Source organism: Archocentrus centrarchus, chromosome 21, assembly GCF_007364275.1.
Source record: "Archocentrus centrarchus isolate MPI-CPG fArcCen1 chromosome 21, fArcCen1, whole genome shotgun sequence".
In the NCBI taxonomy this organism is placed as follows: domain Eukaryota; kingdom Metazoa; phylum Chordata; class Actinopteri; order Cichliformes; family Cichlidae; genus Archocentrus; species Archocentrus centrarchus.
In genome coordinates, this window is record NC_044366.1 from 11,146,526 (window position 1) to 11,171,140 (window position 24,615).

General features: G+C 39.5%; 1 protein-coding gene across 1 annotated transcript; it reads left to right on the forward strand.

The window, feature by feature from the left end:
- The first annotated feature begins 22,204 nt into the window (after window positions 1-22,204).
- Window positions 22,205-24,266, forward strand: LOC115801113 (C-X-C chemokine receptor type 4-like). Its single transcript, XM_030758832.1, has 2 exons — window positions 22,205-22,313; window positions 22,659-24,266. Exons 1-2 carry the CDS (start codon window positions 22,296-22,298, stop codon window positions 23,781-23,783), a joined length of 1,143 nt encoding a protein of 380 aa, XP_030614692.1. The 5' UTR covers window positions 22,205-22,295; the 3' UTR covers window positions 23,784-24,266.
- Window positions 24,267-24,615: the final 349 nt, after the last annotated feature.

Here is a 24,615-nt window from a genome sequence, read left to right on the forward strand (position 1 = left end):
TCATGCAGGTAGCATCTAACCAGAGGTCACCACTTATTAAAACCCATTTCTACTCTGATCTTTTATGCTAAAGGCTAATTTCAGCCATTTTAAAATAAAACCAAAAAAAAAAAAAAAATCAACTTTCCCTACTGCTGTCTAGCTATGAATATGATTCTGTTCAGGTTTTAAGATATTAGTCTCTGAGATTTGTGTTTACCCTACGGCAATAGAGGTAAATTAAATTAAATTTGTGGTGTTCACAGCATAAAAAATAAAATAAAAAAAATATACCTGAATAATTCATCAGTTACTTTTCTTTCCAAAACCATCATCCTGGTAAGGCTGGATAATTCACAGAGCATACAGTCAACAATTTTCACAGTAGGGTCTATTTTGTGAATAATCCAGAGGAAAATGTTAGAATATGCTTACTGCGTTTTTGTACACCCAGGCACTGAAGAAAAAGCATTTCATTTTAACTCTCTGCATAAACTGGGATTTGGCAATATACTCTCCGAACCTGAGCTTGAAATGAGGATGAAAAATGCTTCTCAAAACAAAATGATGGAAATTTTAAATACACTCTGTGTTGGATGAGTGACTCATCTGCTGAAATAATTTTAAAAAATGAACTTGACTGCATCATTTATATTGAATTCATTTCATTTTAAAATGCATCTATCCACAGACAAGCCAAACAATGAGCCCTTTTGTATTATTGAAAGGCAGTTTCTCCATTGGGTACAATGCACTTGATTCAGCCTGCACAGCACAGCAGTGAGGTGTTTTTAGGTGTTTAGACATTTTAGTAATTCAGCAACATTTTTAAAGCAACATAACCTGTAAAAATGGCACGTGTGCTTAATTGCGATGTGATCGTGCGTTTTAAAATGTCAAACTGTGTATTATAATCAACCTGGTCAATCAGGAAAGCTGCCACCTTTCCTCGTTTACTTGTGCACAGCAACTTCCCAAATTTTGTGGCTCACAGTTTGACACAATTTCTATCAGGTATACCTAACAGAAACTGCACAAACAAACAGAAGCCTATAAGTAACGCACTGTGATAATTTTCCTAAAATGTGGCTCTGTTTTTGTCTTTTGTTGCAGAACTGGTTAATTAAATCATCCCACTGCCTCATAACCTTTTCTTTTAAAATATGAGTGGAAATTATGGAAACCGATAGACAACAACAGATAACAGTGGGCTCTGTGACAAGTGCATATATCTTCTGTCACTCTTTAGTAATAGTGACAGATGATCACAATAAGTGCTTTACAAATGGAGTGCCATAATAAATTACTATATCTGAATGCTATCCACATGGATCTGTGTATATAAATTCCAACTACTTTGACTGGGATCAGTAATCTGTGGGACAATCCATCTGTGTAATTGCACATGTGTTTCCACTAGATGGCCCTTGCACCCAGCTGTGCTGCCTCTTTAGGATTTTTATTCATTAACACTTGATCTCATTACCATTTAATTCCTGCCCCAGCCAAGAAAAACAAAAGCCACTAATATGCAATGCTTCCACAGAGTTCATATTTGAACTCAAAGGCTGATGACCAATGAGAAAAATAATTAGAAAATGAATTAGAAAACCCAGAACTTACAGACCAATAGTCAGTTTTGTGAACATTAATTTCTTGGGTTTATTTATTCTGCAGTGTTTCTTCTTGGCTTATATGCGCTGTACTGCACTAATACTTCTATACTCATTGGGCTCTCCCTTCAAAGGCGTCAATTAATTATTCAGAGTCTAAATGGTTTCAATTATGCAAAATTATGCACAAGTACAATGTTTAAAAGAAAAAAAACAAAAGTTCAAACTGTGCTTCCACAAACACCACAAAAATAGATATTAAGTCAGAAATATCTCTCCTCACTGAAAACAACAAGTGATACGTAGAGTACAATGTGTTCTCCCCAATTTGAGGAAGTGGTTTGCTCACCAGACAGTGTCACACGCAATCCTCTTTTAACACTCGAAATTGAAATGATTTTGCTAAGCAACCTGAAGCAAAACAAACTGCAACACAGCTGCATTTTTTTCTGCCCATATGTGCAGTGGGCAACAAGTTCAATGCACCAAAATCTAAGAAAAATTCTTTGCAGGATGGGAGATGTCAGTCACTTTCTCATGCTGGATATAAACTGCTCTCTCTGCAATGATGGATTTCCCTCCCAAGACCTCTCATAAACATCTCAGAGCTAAATGCCTTTTTTTTTCCCTGCCTCACATGACAGCCCTGCTCCTGCTCACAATATTACATGGTTTCTTTTGTTTCTTCTGGAAGCGCGGTACTCTGAGATTCTTCCACACCAGCCCACGGGGGGGATACTGGGTGTCAGAGGACTGCACAGCATTGATATGGCTTCAAGGCACAAGCTAAGCAGCACTGGTAGAGCTGGTACCATTTCTCTTGGTAATTTATGGTCCAGAAACAATGAAAAACAACAACAAAAAAAATAATAGCAACATAAAGGCTGAATACTCTTCTAAAGGAAACAGTAGACGGCTCAGTGAGTGAGAGGAGGAGAATACCTGGGTGGGGGTAATTTGTCCAAAGCCAAAGAGTCAGCGACCAGAGGGCAGGGTGGGAGTGGGAGTGTATGCAGGTGGTGTGTGTGGGCTGTCCGGCCTTCATCTTTGCTGGGTCAGTTTACCTCTCAGTCCCCACACGCTGACCCTTTAATATGGGCTGTATCTCCTCTCCTTTCACCCTGGCTTTTATGGCCCCATGTAAATCTCTCTGTGGTAACACAAGCTTGTCAGGCCTCCTCTAGCCCCTTTCTTTTCAACACATTTATCCTCCTGGAGAATTCAAAGAGGCACTGCGGCAGGGAGCTGGTATGTGGGCCTATTTGACTTGAAATAGATTGAAAAAGACTGGGGGATGATCAAAAAGGAGAAAGTCCGAAGCGAAACCTTAGACATGGGAACGGCTGGACACTCAAGTGGGCAAGAAAGCCCCGCTCAGATGAAAGGCAGTCGTCCATCAATAAGTCATTAAAGCAGACATGTACACCCATAAAAAAAGAACACTGACAATCACAGTCGTCTCCGACTCAAGTGTGAGCACACACGGAGGGGGATTGCAAGGTGAGACTGATGTTTGCCTTGAAATTCATAAAAGATTAAATAAAAATTGAGGAAAAAGTCAAATGAGGAAGTGGTGAGCTCCATCTGGTGGATTTTGTTTTGATGGCCCTGGCTGCCCTTAATTCACTCTGCATGTGATGGGGGAAACACCTAGCAACCCGTGGGCTTTCTATTTGTAATAACGCTCTGTTGCAGCAGGGAAATGTCAGTGCAAGGAGGTCACTAACTGCTCAGACAGGATTCCCTTTTACAATGTAATGTTTGGCTGTAAAATACCACCCGGAGCAGTCTGTCAGCTTTACATCTTTAGAACCTGTTTGTGTTCTATTTATAGAAAAGGAGAAGAACATGGATGAATTAACAAACAAAAACGCAGAAATCATGACAGTTTTCTCCAGCTGGTGTATATGTGTGGTGTCTTTGAGCATGACCCTCTGAGGGAAAAGTGAGGCAGCCACCTTTAAAGCCCTATAATTTTATCACTTGTGTTGCAAACAGGCATCTGTGACCATGATCTGTCTTAGTTAACCAATAAGAGATATAATAGCCTGACGGGGGTCACCCCAGCACTCACTCATGTTGCTAATGTCACACGTTGAAACCAGGAAGCTTCTGGAGGGAAGCATATAACAAAATTTACTAGGCAATAAATTCTGCTGCTTTGGAGAGTTTAGTGGCAGCACCGTGTTACGTTTTATGCCATAAAATCTGTGCGCTGGGAGAGTAAAACTGCTGCAAAGGTTAGGAGGTTACTACCATAAAAGCACATTTCCTGATGTTTCATAGCTGATATAATTGCATTTTTGCAGCCATTTCAGTAATAATGTGTGATATCAACCTCAGGACGCCTTAATAATTTAAATAGGTCTGTAGCTGCAGAGTGTTGTTCATATCACCTTTCCAAATTGCTTTGTATTTTCCCAGTGAAACTGCCACGAGGTGTTATGCATCACCTCAAAATTACAGAGGAATAAGTGTACTCAATAAGCTTGTGGATTGAATCCTAATCATCTAGACTTTAGCTCTAAGCCAAGTAATGATTTGGAATCGCTTTGTTGCAATTATTGTGTAAAATACTCAGGACCAAACAAAGTCATTTACAAAGGTTTTCCCCTTTCAGGCATTAGGTGTGGGTCACTTTAACTGCTTATTCTAAGGTCTTCTGTGCTTGTTAGGGCTTTAATGAGTTGGAATTCCCTGAACAAATACTGGGAAGAGGTCACGCAGCTCTTCTTTCCCTCTTTCACCGCGGGGTCAGTTTTCTTTGTTTTGTTTGAAGGGTCCTTAACATAAAATTTTGACACAGCAGCCTAATTCTAATTTAGGGGTCGCAATTAGCCCAAACCTTAAAGCTTTAAAAGTCTCTGCTGTCAACTGTGTTCCTTGGAAAACAGTGGACCAATTAATAATATAAACCAGCTTAGCAGCAATAGCTCTTTGTCTGTACAGTATTATACAAATGTACTGTTTTTAACAATACTCAGTTTAGTTGTGCTATTTTATTGAGAGCAAAAAGAAAACTCTTCTTTGTTCTGGAAGCTCCATTCAGCATTACGGAGCTCCCTCCCTCTCCCTCTCTATTAAATGTGTTTTGGCTTAGTTTGAGGCTTACACATCCTATTGTAAGTGCATTAAAATTCATAATTGGGCGTGCTGTCGGAGATTTGACACGTCGTAAATGTTTACAAATCCAACAGCTGTCCAAATGTAAGCGTAAAAGTTGAGGTTTGATTGGAGACAACGTGGCTCCATAAAATTAGAGTGTGTGGTGTACAATATGGAAACATGTTAACAGAAGTATCTGAAATGACGCAGTGAGATACTTGAGTTGGTTGTGGTGTGGATGTAAACTTAGAATGTTTTTTTTATTAAATTTTGTCTATGTATCACTTTTCTTTGCACTCTGAGGTTGTGATTGTCTAATTACTGTTTTTGTTTCGTGTGACTGCCACATCTTGAGTTTCTGTGAACGTATGAATGCACAATTTGTTCTCTCATTTCTTTTGCAGGAAGTTTTGCTCTAAATAAGACTGAATGAAACCAGAAATACTCTTGAAGAACAGGTGGAACAGACAGCTGCTTCAGGGGGCAGTGGAGGAATTTCTGTGGCTCTGACGTTTTCATGACTACCACCTGAGACACTGAAATGCTAACTCTGGGTACATGAATGCAGAATGATGGACAGAGCTCTTCTATCCACATTAGTTTGGGCATGGGATGAGTGTGTTAAGTGAATGCATCATAAAGGAGTGACAGTAGTACAGCACATGTAGCTGGTCTTTCCCTGCCTTGCGAGCAGCTAATGGTGCAGAGAGCATATCCCGCTGGGGGGGACAAACACTATGGCTCTGCTACATTGCCAGATGTGCTGTCAGCTCTGTATTGTCAGCAGCAACAAAGCACACACCAGGCTCAGTGGTCGTAGGGTATTCACATTCAGAGTGAGATGCGCTGCCATTTACATTTATGCTGCTTGCACCTGCTCGCCCACTCTGAGCAATATAAAAGTGCCATTTATTCTTATACTCAGCATTTAAGGCTTATTTTTCTCAAAAACAAGCAAGTGTAAAATTCCACATTCGTCTTGTGCACTTCCCCTATTTGAAAAATTTATAGGAAATTTGTGTAACAGGCTTGATAGAATCTAGCAAAAAGGCTATATTAGAATCTAGAAAATTAGAATCTTTTAATTTTCTCAAATAAGTTGATTTGTACTTGAACTGGTAAAAAGGAACCCTTTGCACTGGTTTTATTTTTGCTGTGAAATGCAATTACCCATCCACAAATAAAAAGAATGAAATGAGACATGTACTACATACTAACATACACAGAAACAAGCGTGAACACACCACATATACACAGACATGACACGCCCAAGGGCGCACTCACAGACAGGCACACAAAGAAACATAAATACTAACACACACACACACCCATTACTGCAGAAGGATCGGCCATCTGCCCCCAGCAGCAGCAACACAATGACCAGATCAGTGGAGTCCACTAATGAGCAAGCCTTTTCTGCTGTTAAAAATTCATTCAGTGTCTCTTGCTGTCAAACAACCAACAGGCTCTATAACCAAAAACCAGGGTTCATCTGAGGAGGCTGCTCTGCTTGGTTCAAAAGCACCAGCTCAATTGCTATAGTGCTGATGACTTAATCACCTGTGGCTGTTTTCTTTTGTCCAAAAGGTCAACTTTCCTCTGACTAAGATATAAAACCGTTTGTTGCGTAAAAATTCGTGGCACAACGCTCTGCACCCACGTCAACAAAACAGACCTGGTGTTTTGACACAGTCTGACGCCAGCGAGGTAGAGTGAGGCGACAGAAACTAGGCTCACTCATATTTTCAAACCTCTCACGCAATCTGAGATGAGGGAAGTGCGACTCTAGCAGAATAGGACAACTGCAATGTCTCGTGATCCGTGGCAGAGTGAGGGTGGGGGTGGGTGGGAGGTTATTGATCTAACTGTGGACATCTGTGGCATCTATCAGGAGACCTGTCAGTCGTAAGAGAGAGGAAGCGAGGGTACAGTGGAGTGGTTTTCTGTGTGTACGTGTGATGCAGAGGGCAGACAACAATAGCAAGACAAACAGGTTCACTAAAAGTTCACCCTGTTTTTCTGCACGTCTGACATAAGCAACTTGTTTTTGTTTCGCTTGGTCCTCTTTCTGTTTATTTCTCTCTCTGTGCAGGCCTGTCTCGTCTCCTCCCACTCGTCACACAGAACACTGAAAGTTAAAGGCTTTACTTATGCACAAGGTGTACTGGACCAAAAAAAAAAAAATGAAAAGAAAAGAAAAGAAAAGAAAAAGGAAGGGGAGGGAAGAAAAAAATGCACCAGCAAAAGAGATAAGCGGTGCTTCTGTAGCTATCATTTAATTATCAAGGCAGTGAAAAATGGCTTTGAAAGGGCCAAAAATAATAAACGATGCAGACTAAACTAGTTTCAAATTGTTTGCAAGCTAAGCTGCTGGCTGGCAAAACATTTTGTCCGGACATTTGCTTGCAGTTTGAAGACCATCTGTTTACGCAAAAGAAAACATAACACGAGTAAACTGCCGTACCGACTTTCCTCACTGCAGATCAATTCGATAAGTTTCCTCTGTGGATAAGTGTGGGTTAGATATACAAATGTTTTGAGAGTTTCAAAGAACAGAAGAGAGACAAGTCGAAGATGGATCAGAGGAGCCGTGAGAGTTATGCATTATATAAGCAAACATAAAATAGATTCTTTTAAAAACTTGATTTATGACATCTTGTTGCCGCAAGTGTTACAAAGCCAGTGTACTATCATTATCTATGTAGGAGAAAAAGAAAAGCCCTGCAGAGGATTTAGAAGCTTGATGATGGAAAAAAACGATCTTTCTTAGTGTATTATGATGGCAGCCGCCGGGCTTTCAAATGCAGTAAATGTTATGAATCATGGAGAATGAGAAATAAGAAAAAGTTGATGTGCTTGGCATACCAGGATGAAATGCAGTAGGTGTTGCGTGAGTCACCATTACCGGAGCTCTGTTGGAGGCCACATACATGGTGAGTAAGATTAATAATACGTCTGAACAAGAGAAAGGTGAGTAAGATCAACTTACAGGTGCTGGAGAAAGGTTGTTTACCTTTGCATTTCATGCTATCAGAGGGCAGGATTATACTCAAAGCATAAGGTTCTCTTAAGAGATCAACATCTTACATGATAAAGTGCTGATCTGATTATAACCACTTAATAATCCTTATTGCCAACTCAGATGTAACCAAGATATTTGCTCAATAATAATGAAATACCATAAGTCATAACTTAGAAATAACTTGGGAGGCCCTCTCTTCTCACAGCAAGAGTGTTAGAAGCCACTGGAGCCTTGGAGTCTGCATGCTCTCCCTTTACCTGCATGGATTCTCTCTAAATACTCTGGCTTCTTCTCATAGTCTTGCATGTCTTTGGACAGCCCTGGCTCTGTCTACAGATATGCATGTTAAGTTAATTGGTTATAGGTGTGATTTATGAGCATGAATAATTGTTTGTCTGTCTGTCGATAGATGGGCCAACACAGACAGACAGACACCCATCCAAGGAGTCCCCCGCCTTTCACTGAATGACAGCTGGGACAGGCTCCAGCACTGCTTCCACTCTGACTTGGATAAGTGCTCAAGGGAATGAATGGCTAGATGGTTTGACATGTAGGTAAATAAAATTTCTTTCTGCAGAAAGATAAATGAACAAATAAATGATTAAATCAATAACACTCTTGTGTCTATGCCCTCCCGCCAAACATAGTTGAAACAATGATGTCAAAACTGGCCGTGGAATAATGACAAAAAGTCAGTCGCAGATAAACACGTTGATGTTGTTCCCACGTATGATAGAGGTCCAGTCAGACAAAGCCAGCACTATTGATGCAATTGTTGCAATGAAGAAATGAAATGCATATGTCTTTGTTTTGTTTCATTTTGTTCAAACTGATAAAAGAACGACCCAAAACCATTTTTGAACACCATTGTTTTTCTTGCTGGAAAGACTAACAAGGACGTCCAATTGGCGTTCATCATGTCAAGTCAACGGGCAGACGTACGTGTCTGATGTCAGCACAACTTTCATTTTGGAACTATTTTTCAGCCAAGACAAGACATCAAGCAACAGCAGCCGGCTGATGGTTATTCAACCTGAAAATTGCACCTAAAGGGCAATTAGTCGAGGTTAGCATGACAGCTTGAAGCAGTGGGAAATTCTAGCCTGGCTCTGTCCAGTGATTAAAATAAATAAAAACCTAACACTCCCTCTAAAGCTGAGTTACTGACACATCAAATACTGTTAGAGTGAACAACTGTGGAGCACGCTGCTCGTTATTAAGGTCAGTTACCTGGGGGGGCTCAAGATTGAGGTGATTATTCTCTATAGGTCACTAAGAGCAGTCCTTTTCACATGGATTGCATTCAGTTCTTACTTACAGCCATCAATTTAAAGTGCGTGCACCAATGATTAATGCATTGGAATTTGTCAAGATTTTGCTGATATTCTGCAAACAAATTTAAAACTCATGTCATTTCAGTGCTTTAAGCCCATATCTTGGCATTTTGGTCTAACAGAGAAGAAGAATTCAAATAATTTTCTTATAAAGATTAGCAATAAATGTTTGACAAACACCACTTAACATGTTTTATTTAAGTAAATTGTCTTAAGTACAGCAGTGAGACAAGTTGCTATGTAAAAACAGGAAGATTTGTACATTTTGTGTGGGCAATGCAGTTTTTAGGAGGATAATGCTCCCCAAAAATGTGTTGGTCCAGCATCAAAAATCAGTAAAGACACTTTATCAGGTTTATTTTCATAGAATTTTAACAATAGTGCTTGTGTCACTTGTATGTAAACCTGTAGACTCTTTATATTGTTATATTGTCTTCCATGGTTTATGCAGTAGATTAAAAAAAAGGCAAAAGACGTGACCTTCAAGGTTCTCTGTAAAACATTTTTGAAAAATGAATGTCACATGTAATCTTGTGACATTCTCCGGAGAGGACATGGAAAGGTTTTTTATGAAGAAATGGGAAGTGATGTTTTTGTTTATTAACATCATATGGTTGAGAAATGTGTGAGACTGCAATACCACATCAGCACTTTTACTCCCAACAAACAAAGCCACAAATTTAACCAGAAAATGCCAAGTCATAGACATGAGACGTGTTTCAAATAAATGACATAATCATCTCTGAAGTTTAAAAGTGTCCTACGTGACAAATCTTAAAACCTTATGGTGATACTTGAAAAGAACTTCTTCTCTACAGCGGTCTGTCTCAGCATCCAATATTCAAAGTCACCTAATTTTGTCAGATAACATATATAACCAGATGGAAGGCTCCCCGGAGGGAGAGGGGCCCTCATTAATTCTATTATGCTGTGTCTACACACACACACAGACACACACACGCATCAGCCTTAGACATAAGCAGCTTGTTGATACCATAGAGAGTAGTTCTTACAGATCTAAAGCTGCCCTGAAGGAAAGAAGCCGTGATGGATCACGCATTGATTTGATTTAAAGTGAGGGTGAAAGCCGATGTCCATGCCCTCTGCCAGAGAGGTGAACCATGATTGAGCAATGGCTGTCCAGAGGGTTCACTCAGGAAACTGTAAGTGGACAGGCTGGACCTGCTGCCAACAATCACCTTTTGTACAAATCAGCTGGAAATGAATTGTTGATTCACAGAGTGGAACAATAAGCGAATTCCAGCTGCAAGCTATTTCACCACACCATCTCTGAGGTGTCACTTCTTGGAGACAAACAGAAAAAATTTTATTATTTTTTTTTAATTGGCAGCCATTAAATATTCAGTGTTTCACATGCAAGGAATGTGCCCAACCCTTACCTGAGATTCTTCTGTTTACACATAATAAAAATTCTGGTGCTGGCTGGGTTACTCGTCTAACGTCTTTTCCACCTACACACAGCGGTGAATCACGGCTTTGAAATCGAAATCTATGTCCTTATCAGCAGTGAAGAGTAAAAGAAAATGCCCACCACACTGAGAGCTGTTGTCTCTTTTGTTCATTTTTCGCACAAAATAGATAAGCTTGTCACACAGAGCTTGCACTGTTGGAAATAGAATTCAAGTCATTTTGTTATAAAGACAAGCAATAAATGTTTGACAAACACCACTTAGCACATTTTATTTAAGTAAATGGTCGTAAGTAGAGCAGTGTAACAAAGTGCTATGTAAATGCTATATATATATATATATATATATATATATATATATATATATATATATATATATATATATATATATATATATATATATATATATATATATATATATATATATATATAATGCACAGTGTATCAGTATGATTATCTATAACTTTTACCATTTACCAGCATTAACTGCATACCATCACATCTTATGATCTTCATAATCTAACATCTAAATCCTAAAGGTGAAGCAAAGAAATTTGGTTACAGTCACTACAAAGCACAAAAATTCCCTCTTGCATTTCAGTGACGTAGAAGCATTCAGCAAAGTGGCAGTAAATAGGAATGATGTGGTTCCACAGAAATGTATGAAGCACTATTGTAGCTGAGCGTATTTTCATTTCACTGCTCGTTGTTTACTTGACGCGTTTCATTTCTGAAACACGCCGTGTTGTTACTCTCATTTCTGCCAGTTGTCAAAAGCTTTTACTGTTCGACATACTTCAGGGAAACCCCTGTGATACACAGGAACTGATGTGATTTGCAGCTGCAATTAGGCTAAAATAAACAGAAGATAAAACAAATGCTTGAAGAAAACAAGACTAAAGAATGTCTGTACTTTCCATAGAGCTTGACTGACTGATAATAACATTGGAAACCTAGTGAAGAGTTCCTTAGCAGCCAAGAGTGGGACAAAATAAACACAGAGATTTAATAGACTATCACGTGAAAAAAAGTCGAGTGTGGAGTTTTCCAGTAGAGTCCAATAAACACTTCAAAATACACAAGGTTTATCTAGGTACAAGACAAAAGTAAACAGTGAATCACAGCAAGACATGACACCAACCGAAACACACATCCTGCCTCACTGTCATACAGATGTTATTGATGATAACCCAGAAGCTTTGTTGACACCCCTGATAATGACACTTTCTGCCACCTGCCTGGGGGCAGTCCTTTCTGGCCACCACAGCTCAAAGCAAATATCTAAGTGTCTCACTGCTTGACAGATAATAATCAGTCTAAACAATATGAGTTCAGAGGAACTTGCTTCCACCTGGGGCCTGAAAAACCTCTGTCTGTCTCCAGAAAAGCAACATTTTATCACATCCTGCTCTTCAAGCTCATGTGCAGTATTGACCTGTTACTAATAATTCACTGCTGTTTGTCAGAAGAAAATGTATTTTGACCACGCGGACCCTCTAACACTGAGGGGAGAGCAGATTAAAATTTTCAAAAAATAAAAAAGAGAGCAAGCACTAAAACAAACATCATCTGTCATATCCTGATCCATAGCCTTCCTGTGGGAATGCGGTGCTATTTGTATGCTGATAAAGTGACCAGTACCTATCCTATATCCTGTCATATACAATTCTGAAGCATGGTACTGCTAAATAATCAAAGTCCAAAGACCGGATGCTGGTCTAGGCACAGCAAATCCAGATGTATTATTTACTCTTTACTTTTGTTTACACAAAAACACAATAATCCTCACAGATTTGGAGCAGTAGGTGGCCGGGGAGGCCCACTATCAGTGGAGGGATCTGTGGTCTTTGCAGTTTTTAGAAAAGAAAAGAATTCAATTGTGCTGAGAAAATAAACCCAAAGGCAGCTGAGCACAAAGATCCTTGACTCCCAAGCGAGCACCTTTAGGAATCAACCGAAGAGTTGGTTTGAGGAGGAAACTATCATAGGGCCGAGGGAGTCCTGAGGGTTGGTATGTTTAGCTATAAATTCTGTTTTTTTTTTTTTTAATTCACAAGGGGCATGCCCAGTCTGCTTTAGTACAAACATGAGTAGAAACAGTGTATGACTCCTTTCAATAACAATATGGTGCTTCTTTCTGAAATAATACACATTTCAAAGTAAGTGCTTCCTTTGTTTCCATATCCTTAGTATTAGCTGAAAAGCTTTGACATCACCAGCACTATGGAAAACACTCAACAATTTCCCCCATGTTTATTTCAGGTGAAACAGGAAAATTGGCACATCATTGGTATTGCTTCACAAGAGGCTCCAATGTGATCGGGAGACTGTGACTCATAAAGTGAGAATGAAATCAGAAAAACAAAAATTTTTTGTTTTTTTAAAACCCACTGCCCTTTCCTGGAGACAGCAGGAAAAAGAACATAAAACAATTATTTGCTTTGTGTTAGCTTCAAGCAGTTAGTGTAGACAGTGTCATTTTTAAGACAGGGTTGTACCATGTGGGCAATGAAGCATCCCTCTGGCCAGTGCTGATATATATTCCTCCAGTGGCGCTTTGTTCTGGTCTGGTGCTGGACACTCGCGCAAGACCTGGGAGTAATGTCACTCATCACAGGAACCTCCGTCCGCTGATACACAAATCCACCTTGTCAGTTTTCCATCACTGGGTTTAAATAATGAATGAAGCCCGTCTTCTTGTGCTGAGTGCTGCTATAAATCAGCACTAAAAGCAAACTGCCAAAGGCAATACAATAGGTTTTACGCATACACAGCCTCTGTGGAAAGGTTAAATGTTTTGTTTTCCCAGAATAATCTGACACTTGGTGATGCTTAAGCTTTGCTATGTTTAGTCTGGTGTTGGCCAGCAAAATTGAATGTCATTTGCTTCACATTTTGCAAATAGACTTTTTTGTGCTTTACCTTTTTTTCTGAAATATTGCAGCACAATGACTAAAAAGCTCCAGCTTTGATTTAAAATTGTGAACAAGCCATTTTGTTTTATGATGTGTGACCTAATTAGTTGCAAATTGTGATAGATTAAAAGTGTAATAGGCTAAAAAAAAAAAATAAACGTGTGCTGGCCAGTGTTTGAGATAAACTGCTGCTAGCATGTAATTTAAAAACAAAAAGATTCTCCTACAACACTTTTGTGGGCATGCAGCAGTGAGTAGCACAGGAGTAGCAGTTGAAAAGGCAGTCTGGCATGGCATCAGGTTTATTCCCTCTTTCCTTTCTGCGGTCACTCGACCCTGGAAAGCTTATCTACTGTCATCTGTCCTATTGTTTCTGCTATCTGAGGTGATCAGGGCTGAGCTGAGCCTCTGTTCACATTTGAGCCCCCCACCCATATCCATGCAGGCCAGATGGAGGACCTTCACCTGCAGGGACCCTGAAAGAACACTTGCTGTGATCTTCTGTGGTATATAAATGGAAAGAGGGCTCCCCCTCAGCGTCTGGAGGAAAAAAGTAACTCAGGGAACTCGTTCGGAAAATGATTTACATTTCTACTACGGCAGGTCTCTGATGTGCTGAGGCAGTAGCTGTTATATAACCTTGTGTCTAAAAATAAAAAAAAAAAACAAAAACCTTGAAAAGAACAGGGTCTTAAATGAATATTAAATGCAAATTAACTGGTTTTAATCATCCACACAAGCAAATTAGAGATTTTTTTAATATTTAACGTTCTTCCACTCATGACAGATAAACTCCACTATAGGCACCGGCAACTTTTTTTTTTAATAGTATTTTAACACTGTTGCAAGGCAAAACCACAGTGGAGACGTTGGTGAAAAAGGAAAAGGAACACTGGTTGCACTTATCATGGACTCATAGAAAACACCCTTCCTATGTAAAAACTGGCTGCATTTCTCAAGCGGCTGTAACTTGCTTTGGATCTGCGCCACATGTGGATAAATTTCTCTTCTAACTGCTTGAGGGCAGTGTCAACCATTTCACTTTTTATTGGTTCGTGCCCTTGTGTCTAATTCTGCAGGGACTCCATGTCAGGACAGGCAGCAGCAGGATTCGGGGTAATCAGCGTGAAAATGTGCTGGAGTAAAAATTGCCTGCTTCCAGTTGTCGCCCACCAACGTTGTCAGACCAGTGGCTGAGGAGTAAGCTTGTTAGTATCATGTAGGAAATACGAAAATAAATCACTTGGGCCTGATATGGAAGGCATAACACTTGTGTATCGCTGTCCTACTGTGACCCCAAATTGACTTCACCACTACAGTCAGAATGATTAACATATTTTAGACTCGCTTTAACCCTCAGAAACAGATATTTGAAGCTTCATTTCAAATCCACTGGGCTAGATTCTACAAACGCTTTCTCTAATTGTGTGCAGACACTCAAAACATTATTGTGCGGATAAGGTTTGGGTGCACAAAGAGATGAAAAAGACAAAAGATTAGAAGTTAACTTCTCTCCAGAGTACTAAACCCATGCTTCCATCCAATCAATTAGTATGGACGTAAATTTGCAATGGAAAGGCTCTCTGCGCACCCTTGCATTTAACACTGAATTCACCAAGTTATCATGACCTTGACTGTTTTGCAACTCCACAGCAAAGTAGGAAGTTCAAGAGGGTGCTTTCCAAAGATAAGGAGCGAGCTTTGTCTTTAAAGTGGCTCTATTGTTCAAACTCAGACCCTTTTCTCAAATACAAACATGGATAGCAAGCAAGCCGGATACTTTTACAACATTTTTGAGGAAATATAATCATTAATATTTCTTTGTGCCAACAAAACTGCCTCCTCTGCCAACGACAGCTACTGCATGCCACTCGAATATGGGAAAACGCTCTTGCGAGGTTACAGTATGATAATTTCTGTAAAATACCTGCTTTTATGATTAAAGTTGTATGATAAGTTGTAGTTTACTGCTGTAATGTTTTGCACACTGAGGCTAGATGCATCTTGTCTTGACACAAGACAAAACCCAAACAATGGCGCAGACAGCAAGAAGGATGAATCTCTTGTCTTGGATGAGAGCTGCCAACCACCCATCCTCCCACAAGCAACCTTCTCCCTTGCACAGACCTTCAAGATTAAGCAAACAAAGAGTACCCTCATAGAGCACTGGCTGATAGATAGATAAAGAAGTTTTGCATTCCAGGGTAAATAATGCATTTAAGTATGTGCAAACATGCAGGAATGCATTCAGATCATATTAAGTCATTTAAAAACACGCACTTCAGTCCTTGTGCATCACAGAGGCCTTCATGGTCTCTTTTCCACAAAATAGATGTAATACTTACTATAGATGATTCATATGGCTCTGAGAGCGTGAATAAGGTCAGGGTAAAAATATCTGATGGAACACCAGTACTCTAATAACTCAAGGATGTTTCTGAAGCACCAAATCCAAGTGCCAATGAAACCCTGCTCTGCAAATATCTAAAAAAAAAATCTCTTCTCTCACTGCTGCATACCCACAAATATGTGAGCCTAAGTACATTTGTAAGCACACACAGTTCTTTGCATGTACAGGGCTGCAGTACACATACACCACATTTCATTTCTCAGACAAGAGATTAAAGGTATTTGAGTTACCAAAACCTTTGGTGTATTTATGGGCAACACCCAAAGTCAGCTTCAATAACAAAGGCTGGATGTTATTTTCTATGTGGTGATTTCAAAAAACGTGAGGGAGATATTTGAGCAGCGCTATCATTATGAAAAATTATCCCATGTCGACTTGCTGAGGGGGGCCGGGATGAGTTGAAACTGGAGGGCTGGTGTTGACTGAATCGCACTGCTCATTCTTCTCTTTATCTCGCTGGCATTCTTCTGCCTCATTTCAATAGCCATTCTTTACTGAAGAGCCCCCTTTGCTGCTGTTCACACTTCTAGTGATTTGTATTCTAAGTAGCTTAGAGAGCTTTTGTATTCTGGTCCGATAGCAATCTGAATCCTCGTGCTGACATGGGAGGCTGTAGATATCCTCCTGGAGCCTAAAAAGGTCTTATTTATTATGAGTAGTGAGATGTGTTTTGTTTAAATCATTAAAAAAAAAAAAAGACAAGCTCTGTGTACACACATATTCCACAAATGATGTAAAGGGCAAACTCTAAAAGAGGAAGGATTGCAGTGAGTGGATCATTTAAATTTGTGTTTACATTTAAAAAAATTAAATAAAAGGATAAGAATTTAATTAATTAAATTCTCAAAAATCACCAAACTGAATGTCAACTAACGTTTGTGTCGCCCATCTGCAGGTTTCTACATACACTGAATATAAAAGATGGATGTCGACAAGAAGGTAGAACCAGTATCACCTAGCATGACCTTGCCAGTATAATTAGAGGTGACATTATTCACTGTGATATTAGAAGGTGTTACAAAATAGGTTTTCACACCACAATACTGTGCAAAAGTATGAGCTACTACTCATTTCTTTATAGTTTTCAACAAAAAAAAGGGGGGGGGGGGTGCAGCAGTCTATTAAAATATGCAAATACACACAGCCTGAACTCTTTTCAGCAAGTTTTCTTGTAATTTCTTTAAGTAGTCTTGAGGAATAGTTCTTGAAGGACATTCAAAGCTCTTCTTTGGAAGTTGGCTGCCTTTTGCTGCATGCTCAGTCTTGATGATCCTAATAATGTTGAGGTCTGGGATCTGCGGAGGCCAGACTGTGACTGATAGTAGTCCATTGTGTGTGTGTGTGTTTTTTTAATGCATTGGCAGGATGTTTGGGACCATTGCCACGTTGAAAAATGGAGCCATTGCCAATCAGAACAGTTTGACAAGATCTCCAACACCACCAGCTGAAATTCATCCCCAAACCATGACAGAGCCTCCACTGTGTTTTGCAGATGGATGTAGACCCTCATTGCTGTATCTCTGTTCTGACCTCCTCTATATATTGATGCTGAATTGAGCCAAAATTTCAAATTTGTCTTCATCACTTTATAAGACCTGATGCCACGCACTGATTTTGAGTCCAGCTCTTGTGTAATTTGGCAAACCTCAGCCTTTTCTTTCTGTTCATTAAAAATGGCTTCTTGACAGCCACCTTTCCATTGAGAACATTTCTGGCAAGGCTTCATGGATCAACTAAAGGGTCAGCTGCATCTCTCAAGTTGTATTTCCTATTTCTTAAGGACATAACTATCATCTCTTCATCTGTGCAAACATCATCTGCTGTAGATGTTTTCATAGAGTCAGCTGAAGAAATGGGAGCAAATAATGTGTTTTGCAACAGGCTGCTAGTAACAAAGTGCCTGAAGGTACAATTGTTTTTTTATTAAGCTGTCTGTTATGTGTAGACAGAACACTGATCTCTTGAGTTAGGTACTTTTTTTATGCTTGAATGATTCATAGATCACTGTTATGTGCTTTAAGAAATAAAAAAATAAAATAAAAAAATCCTCTGAAGATGGTCAGGTACAAGGACTGGACTGAAAATGAGTGCAAAAACAGCCAATGCCCACAAAAAAAAAGGCAGGAGAACTACCGTTTTGCTCAAGATCACCATAAAAAAATAGAAGGAAAGTTTGGCTCCTTGGAAACAAAATATAAAGAAATGGGACATGGCTCAAGACTTTTGCATTGTACATCAGCTAACAGGTTCCAAAAAGGCCATTGCCTGAAGTTAGTTCAGCGGTTAAGAAAATGATTAAGAAAATGATTAAGAAAATGGATGGGTGAAAGCTTAAAGCTGACTGTAATATAATTTAGAGTGTGAGTATCTTAGTACAGCTGACTGGAGAAAAAAGCCAGGGATGACTCTTGTCAGTCACAAAGTCGCCATGATTTAGCACACGCCCTGATTTTTTTTTTTTTATCAATTATCTTTTATTTTTACAGGACCAGGATTTTAAAAATGAATAGCGCTTGAAAGTAGCAACTGAGACCATTAACCTTTTACTGAGGTCACAGACCAAAGAACATTTTCCACTCTATACAATGTGACTTATCTTTGTAACTGTAGGAGTCACCCTTTCCCTATTGGCCATTAGAAAAAATGCATGTTTAAAGCACTTCCCCAAAGGACTCACTTAATCAGCAGGATTAGCAAGATGTGAGATTCGTGAGATTCATGTCACCCAGTTTTACTTGTGACCATGCCAAAATGGTTCATGCCAATCAGCACTCATTCCTGAATGGTTGTTATCAGCTGATACAATTCCCATAGATGTCAGCAATGCCTGCTTATTGAGCCACTTAGCAGGCTCAATGGGCAGGTATCACCTAATTAGATGGCAGTTGTTCTGCCTTGCTAAACAACAATAATGGGTTGGGTATTGGCACTTTCAAGCGGCACATTTTAAAACTGCTTGAAACTAAAGTCTGCATAAGGGCGGGGGGAGGGGGGGGGTGGCATAAGTCCTGGCCCTTATGTGTGAGACTTCAGTTGGAGGCCATAGATATGATTCATGGCCTTAGCCACTGTGATGTCACTGATTGTGTTTTAGAAATTATTGCAAGAGTGAGACTTAAGATAATGTGTTAAAACACATTCTTATACAATGTGAACCATGTCTGTGTTACCAGAGTGAAGACTTGACTGATCTGGGTTGTTTTCTATTTATCACCTATTAGAATGGAATCAGACACCTTCTGGCCAAGTCTATAGGAGTGATTACCATTTATAAAGGTGAAGATATTTATAATAATAAGAGTGTGTGCTTGCTGTTGCTGTTTAAGCCTTTAGGTTTCTGCGTGTTCGTTTCTCGAACAGAAATGACATACAAACAAAACGGAATAAGGAGTCCAAATATTAAATTTAATAAAGCCATTTCAAACAGTTCAGATATCTGGGTCAGACTGCATACCATACTCGTGTGAGATGGCATGAAGTACTGGCACTTTCTAATTGAAGTTACAGTTGTCATATAGTCAGAGCATATCAGTCTTGATTACATCATTTACAAAACAGAATGTGGAAAACAGAGAATTTCAACAACAGGGTGACCTCGAAGTCTCCATTTCTATCATTGTTTAGTCTTCATCAGTGTACAGTCAGAATACAAAGGTCATGATGACACAGAACATTATAAGCTTCTGTATTTTTAATCAGTTAAGTTATTTTCCAGACAAATTTCTCAGGGAAGTAAATGTATGTAAGATATATATAAGTGGCATATACTATGAATATTCCAACAAAGGTCATTCACGTGTGGGATAACAATTTTAGCTAGAAAGCTATTCTTTTAGGTGTCAAGACAGTCATATGAACACAATGATGGTTACTCCTAAAAGACTCATCATAGACGCTGCATCAGTTACTACATCAGAAGTATTTGATCATTTTTGCTCCTCTCCCATCTGAACTGGATTTGCCAACATGGCTCCACTCCACTGACCTGACTGAAAATAGCCAGTGATAGATGATTCATCCCAGTACTTTTCTGAAAGTGTCCCTTAAATAATATAGTTGCGAATGCTGCAGAAGTATGTAAATGTTTTTCAGCTACATAATTTCAAAAACCTGTAAATCCACATCATAAAACACTGGAATATAAAACAGCAACCCGGGAACGTAGCCACAATGTGTATTTTTTCGAAAACCTACAAAAGCTTCAGAAAGAAAAAGACTTCTGAAAAGATCTTCAAAAAGTGAATCATTGGAATTCCCCTCTGTGGTGAAAGTGATTTATGGAATGTAGAAAATTAAATGCTCTGTGTTTTTCAGCACTGAGATGATATCCAGCAGTTCTGCTTGTGGACTGATAACAGAACAACTGTCTGTGTCTGAACGGCTTCGATAAGAGCATCGCACCAATACAGTGGCCTTTCTCTGGGCTGCGGGTTCCCCTTGTTTCCCATCCTCAGGAGTCCAGCTGATCCGAGGACAACAAACAGGATTAATCGACAACAATGCTTCAACACTTAACTATTTTCAACCAATTTAACTTATATCCAGTGATGCGTGATTAAAATGTCTCAGAATACTAAAATGCTGTTTCATTTTTCTTTTCGCTTGTTCACCAAGCTGCGCGATTCACACGCTACAGAAAGTGAAAACGAAAAATGTGCGTCTGTCACCGCTGGGGATTTTAGAAATCTACCAGAGGGACAGAAAAATGCACAAGCCTTGACTTAGTGGCTACTATGTTTGTTACATCAATGTGAGAGATAAGCAGGACAGATTCTTTCCAGGGCACCATGAAAATCCAGCGTTTTTTACACCGGACAGTTTTATTTTAGAGGAACATAATGCCAGTCAGTAAAGGGCAATGCTTCTAAAGAAGTCACGTAGCGCAACAACACAACAAAAATAAATAATAGTTTCAGTCCATCTTTTTTTTTATATAATAGCAGGAATTTTACGAGTCAGACACGACTACAGTATTTTCCAAAAAAAAACTTCCTCATTTTGAGCTTAAATCTTTATTAGAGCTCACTGCCGGTTTTATTCAACTAAAATATGAACTGTGGGGACTTTTTAGGTTGTTATTAAAGGTAATGTGAGAGTGCGAGTGGTTTCGGCTTTTAAACCTTAAACCTGTGCGCGTTTGATAAACCAGGAACAGCCAGTTCAGTGCTGTTATACACAAATTGTTGCTCTGCTTGTTTGAAGGATTAAAAAAAAAAAAAGAACACTGCATGTTTCCCATAATACAAAACAAATGCATTTAGAAAGCCAAAATCGGCCTTTATCACAAGAAGGAGGTCAGTGACGGAGATGAGACTCCCTAAATCTATCACTGCTCTCATATATCAAAGACAAGAATTAGTATTTGGGTGCCACATGGAGGATATTCAGTTTCAAACAACCGCCAGTTCTGCCTCACAGGAGGGTGGGGAGTTTTGTGTTGCCTGGTCCTGTTGTCATTACTTAACTGAGTGGTTTGGTGGAGTCGTGGGAGAGCGAATGCTCTACACATTGAGGCTTGAAAGCCGTTTGGAGAAAAAAAAAAAAAAAAACTCCACATAATAGGGTGTGTGGTTCTTTTTTTTTTTTTTTAATCTACTGGGGGTCATTTAGCACGTTAGAGCGCAGAAATAACAGCACTTGAAATGTGACAGGGTGTGTATAAAGGTGAGGAGAAATTCAGTCCTCTGCACATGAAATCTGTCATCAGACACGGTTGTAAAGTGATTTGTAAAGAGAAATATAAGGGTGGGAGGGGGAGACCCCTAATGACCAGCCTAAATGTCAGAACTCACTTTTCTCTGCCTGAGGAGTGAAGCGCAAAATGTGAGACAGATGATGTGTTACCAGTAAAAGCCCGAGTAATCCTAAAATTGCCCTAATTTCCATATAACACAGCTGCAGGGACTTTTGTATGGACTCTTTTTCCTCTTGTGGTGTCTCTGTAACACTGCGTGATACTCTTTGTATCACACAGTTTTCCAGATTGTCACTGAGAGAGCACAGTTTTTTGACTGAGGAGCTCTTAACTTTTCCACACAACTATTTCCCGATTTTATAAAATTGGTACCAATATATCCTAAAAAAAAAAAAAAAAAAAAAACAAAAAAAAAAAAAAAAAAACACTTTGTTGCGCGTAATCCAAACTTTCTTTCATTAAATATTTTCACAGCTGAAAAATCGATAGTTTATAGGCCTGTACCTTGTCTCCAGATGCGCACTTTAGGTCCGCGCATTTTTATTTTTTTTTAAAAGTACGAGAAAACGTTTTTCGGACCCGGACTTTCAGAAATAACGCCCTTACCACAAGTACAGAAGCTGGATTTATAGCGAACCTCTTTTAGGGACTTTGCGTCCATCCTGCTGTTCCTGCCCCGCCCACTTGTGGGGAGGGGTTAGCAGTATTTATTGGCGTCAGTCTCAAACTCTTAACACATCGTGCTTCTCATGCAAACGCTCACTCACTAGTCCTAAAGTTGGGAGTTAACATCATGGCTGAAAACGAGGAGGTGAGTTTCTTTCTTTCAGTTTTTTTTTTTTTCTAACTTGGCGTGGGATGGTTGTGCTTGTATGTGTGACTGTTTATCTTTTGATTGAGGATGCTTAAATATATTTCATCTTATCCACGTGTTTATAGTCAAGTGAGTCACTGTTTTCAAACTTAAACTCAAACTTTAAAAAAAAAAAAAATATTTAGAGATAAGATGAGCAACTCCAACCTAAGAGAAAATTTGGCAGAAAATATTATAATACATTTATAGTAAATACTATGATGCATTTGTTTTTAAGATAATCTGTGAAAGCAATGCACATGTCCACTTGTGTTTTCTAACTTAATCCTTTTTCTCTTTCAGTTCAACTTTGATTATGAGTTTTTAAACAACTCTTTTGAAAACATATCAGACGGGTCTGGAGACTTAGACATTGATATGCCAGAGATATGTGACAGAGCATTTAGCGACAACTTCAACAAAATCTTCCTACCTACAGTCTATGGAGTAATAGCCATTCTTGGGATAATTGGTAATGGACTAGTTGTTATAGTCATGGGCTACCAGAAAAAAGTCAAAACAATGACGGACAAGTACCGGCTCCATCTCTCTATCGCTGACCTCCTGTTTGTTCTCACTCTGCCCTTTTGGGCCGTGGATGCTGCCAAAAACTGGTACTTTGGAAGTTTCGCCTGTGTGTCTGTGCACATGATCTACACCATCAACCTGTACAGCAGCGTGTTGATTCTGGCCTTCATCAGTCTAGACAGATACTTGGCAGTTGTGCGGGCCACCAACAGCCAAGCCACGAGGAAGCTTCTTGCAAACAGAGTGATCTATGTTGGTGTGTGGCTGCCTGCAACCATACTGACCATACCTGACATGGTGTTTGCCAGGGTGCAGAGTGTGAGCTCTTCAAATATCTTCTTCAAAGAAGAAAGCGAGGACACAGCAGTCTCCAGGACTATCTGCCAGCGCATCTATCCAGCGGAAAGCAGTGTCATATGGACAGTTGTGTTCCGCTTCCAGCACATCCTGGTGGGCTTTGTTCTGCCCGGTTTGGTCATCCTCATCTGCTACTGCATTATCATTACAAAGCTGGCACAAGGCGCAAAGGGCCAGACACTGAAGAAAAAGGCACTGAAGACCACAATCATTCTCATCTTGTGTTTTTTCTGTTGCTGGCTGCCCTACTGTGTCGGCATCTTTTTGGACAACCTTGTGATGCTGAATGTGTTTTCCCCCTCTTGTGAACTGCAGCAAGCACTGGAGAAGTGGATTTCTGTCACTGAGGCATTGGCCTATTTTCACTGCTGCCTAAACCCCATCCTCTATGCTTTCTTGGGAGTTAAGTTTAAGAAATCAGCCAGGAGTGCACTGACAGCGAGCAGCAGATCAAGTCAGAAAGTGACTCTCATGACAAAAAAGCGAGGACCAATTTCATCTGTGTCAACTGAGTCGGAGTCTTCAAGTGTTTTGTCAAGTTAACTGTCAGCCTCAGAGTCTGTGACTTGATACTCTCAGGAGAGACAAAACTAAGCTGTAATTTCAAAGAACTTAATACAAACTGTACAAATGTAAATGAAAGAGTTTTTATACATGAAGATTTTTTTTTTTGTCTTTGTACTGCAATTGTGTAGCTTTTGTGGTTCTTATTTTCTGTATTTTATTTTCTGTGCCTCAGAGCAGATTGTGTCCTCAAGCGACGCCTCATTTCCATTCATTCAGCTTTACAATCAATATCCATTGTCCCGGTTTTTATCTTGCACCCTTTGATGCTGAATCAAAGCTCAGACGCACAGTTCCCTTTCTGTTTTTAGAACCAGTAGCTGCATTTGTGTGTTTGCACTTAATTTAGTGCGATTATCTGAAAGCTATAATTTATTCCTGTCGTTCACACTGGAGTTTTGTAAAATAATTTTGTAAAAAAAAAACTACGAGATGCTTTTTCTTTTTTTTTTTTTTTTTTGTACCAAATTTTGTGTGTTTGTATTGAAAATAAAAGAAACCAATGCTTGTCATAAATATTTTGCGGTATGCCTTTTCACTGGCTTCTCCTCCCCTGTGTGTGTCTGTGTGTGCTTGTATGTGTGCGTGTTGGGGGAGTGTCACACAAATGTCACCACCTGAACTGGCTGAAAAAGCAGGGGGAATGAGCAGACAGGCCCAGTAATTGCAAGAACATCTGTGCACTTTTACATCTTAAGCAGACATGACACAAAAGCTAAACTCTTCAGCTATAATTAGTGCCCATATGGGTTCTTAACAAAGAAAATAATGTGTTAAGGTCTCTTTTGACTTTCTTACGTTTCTCTCACAA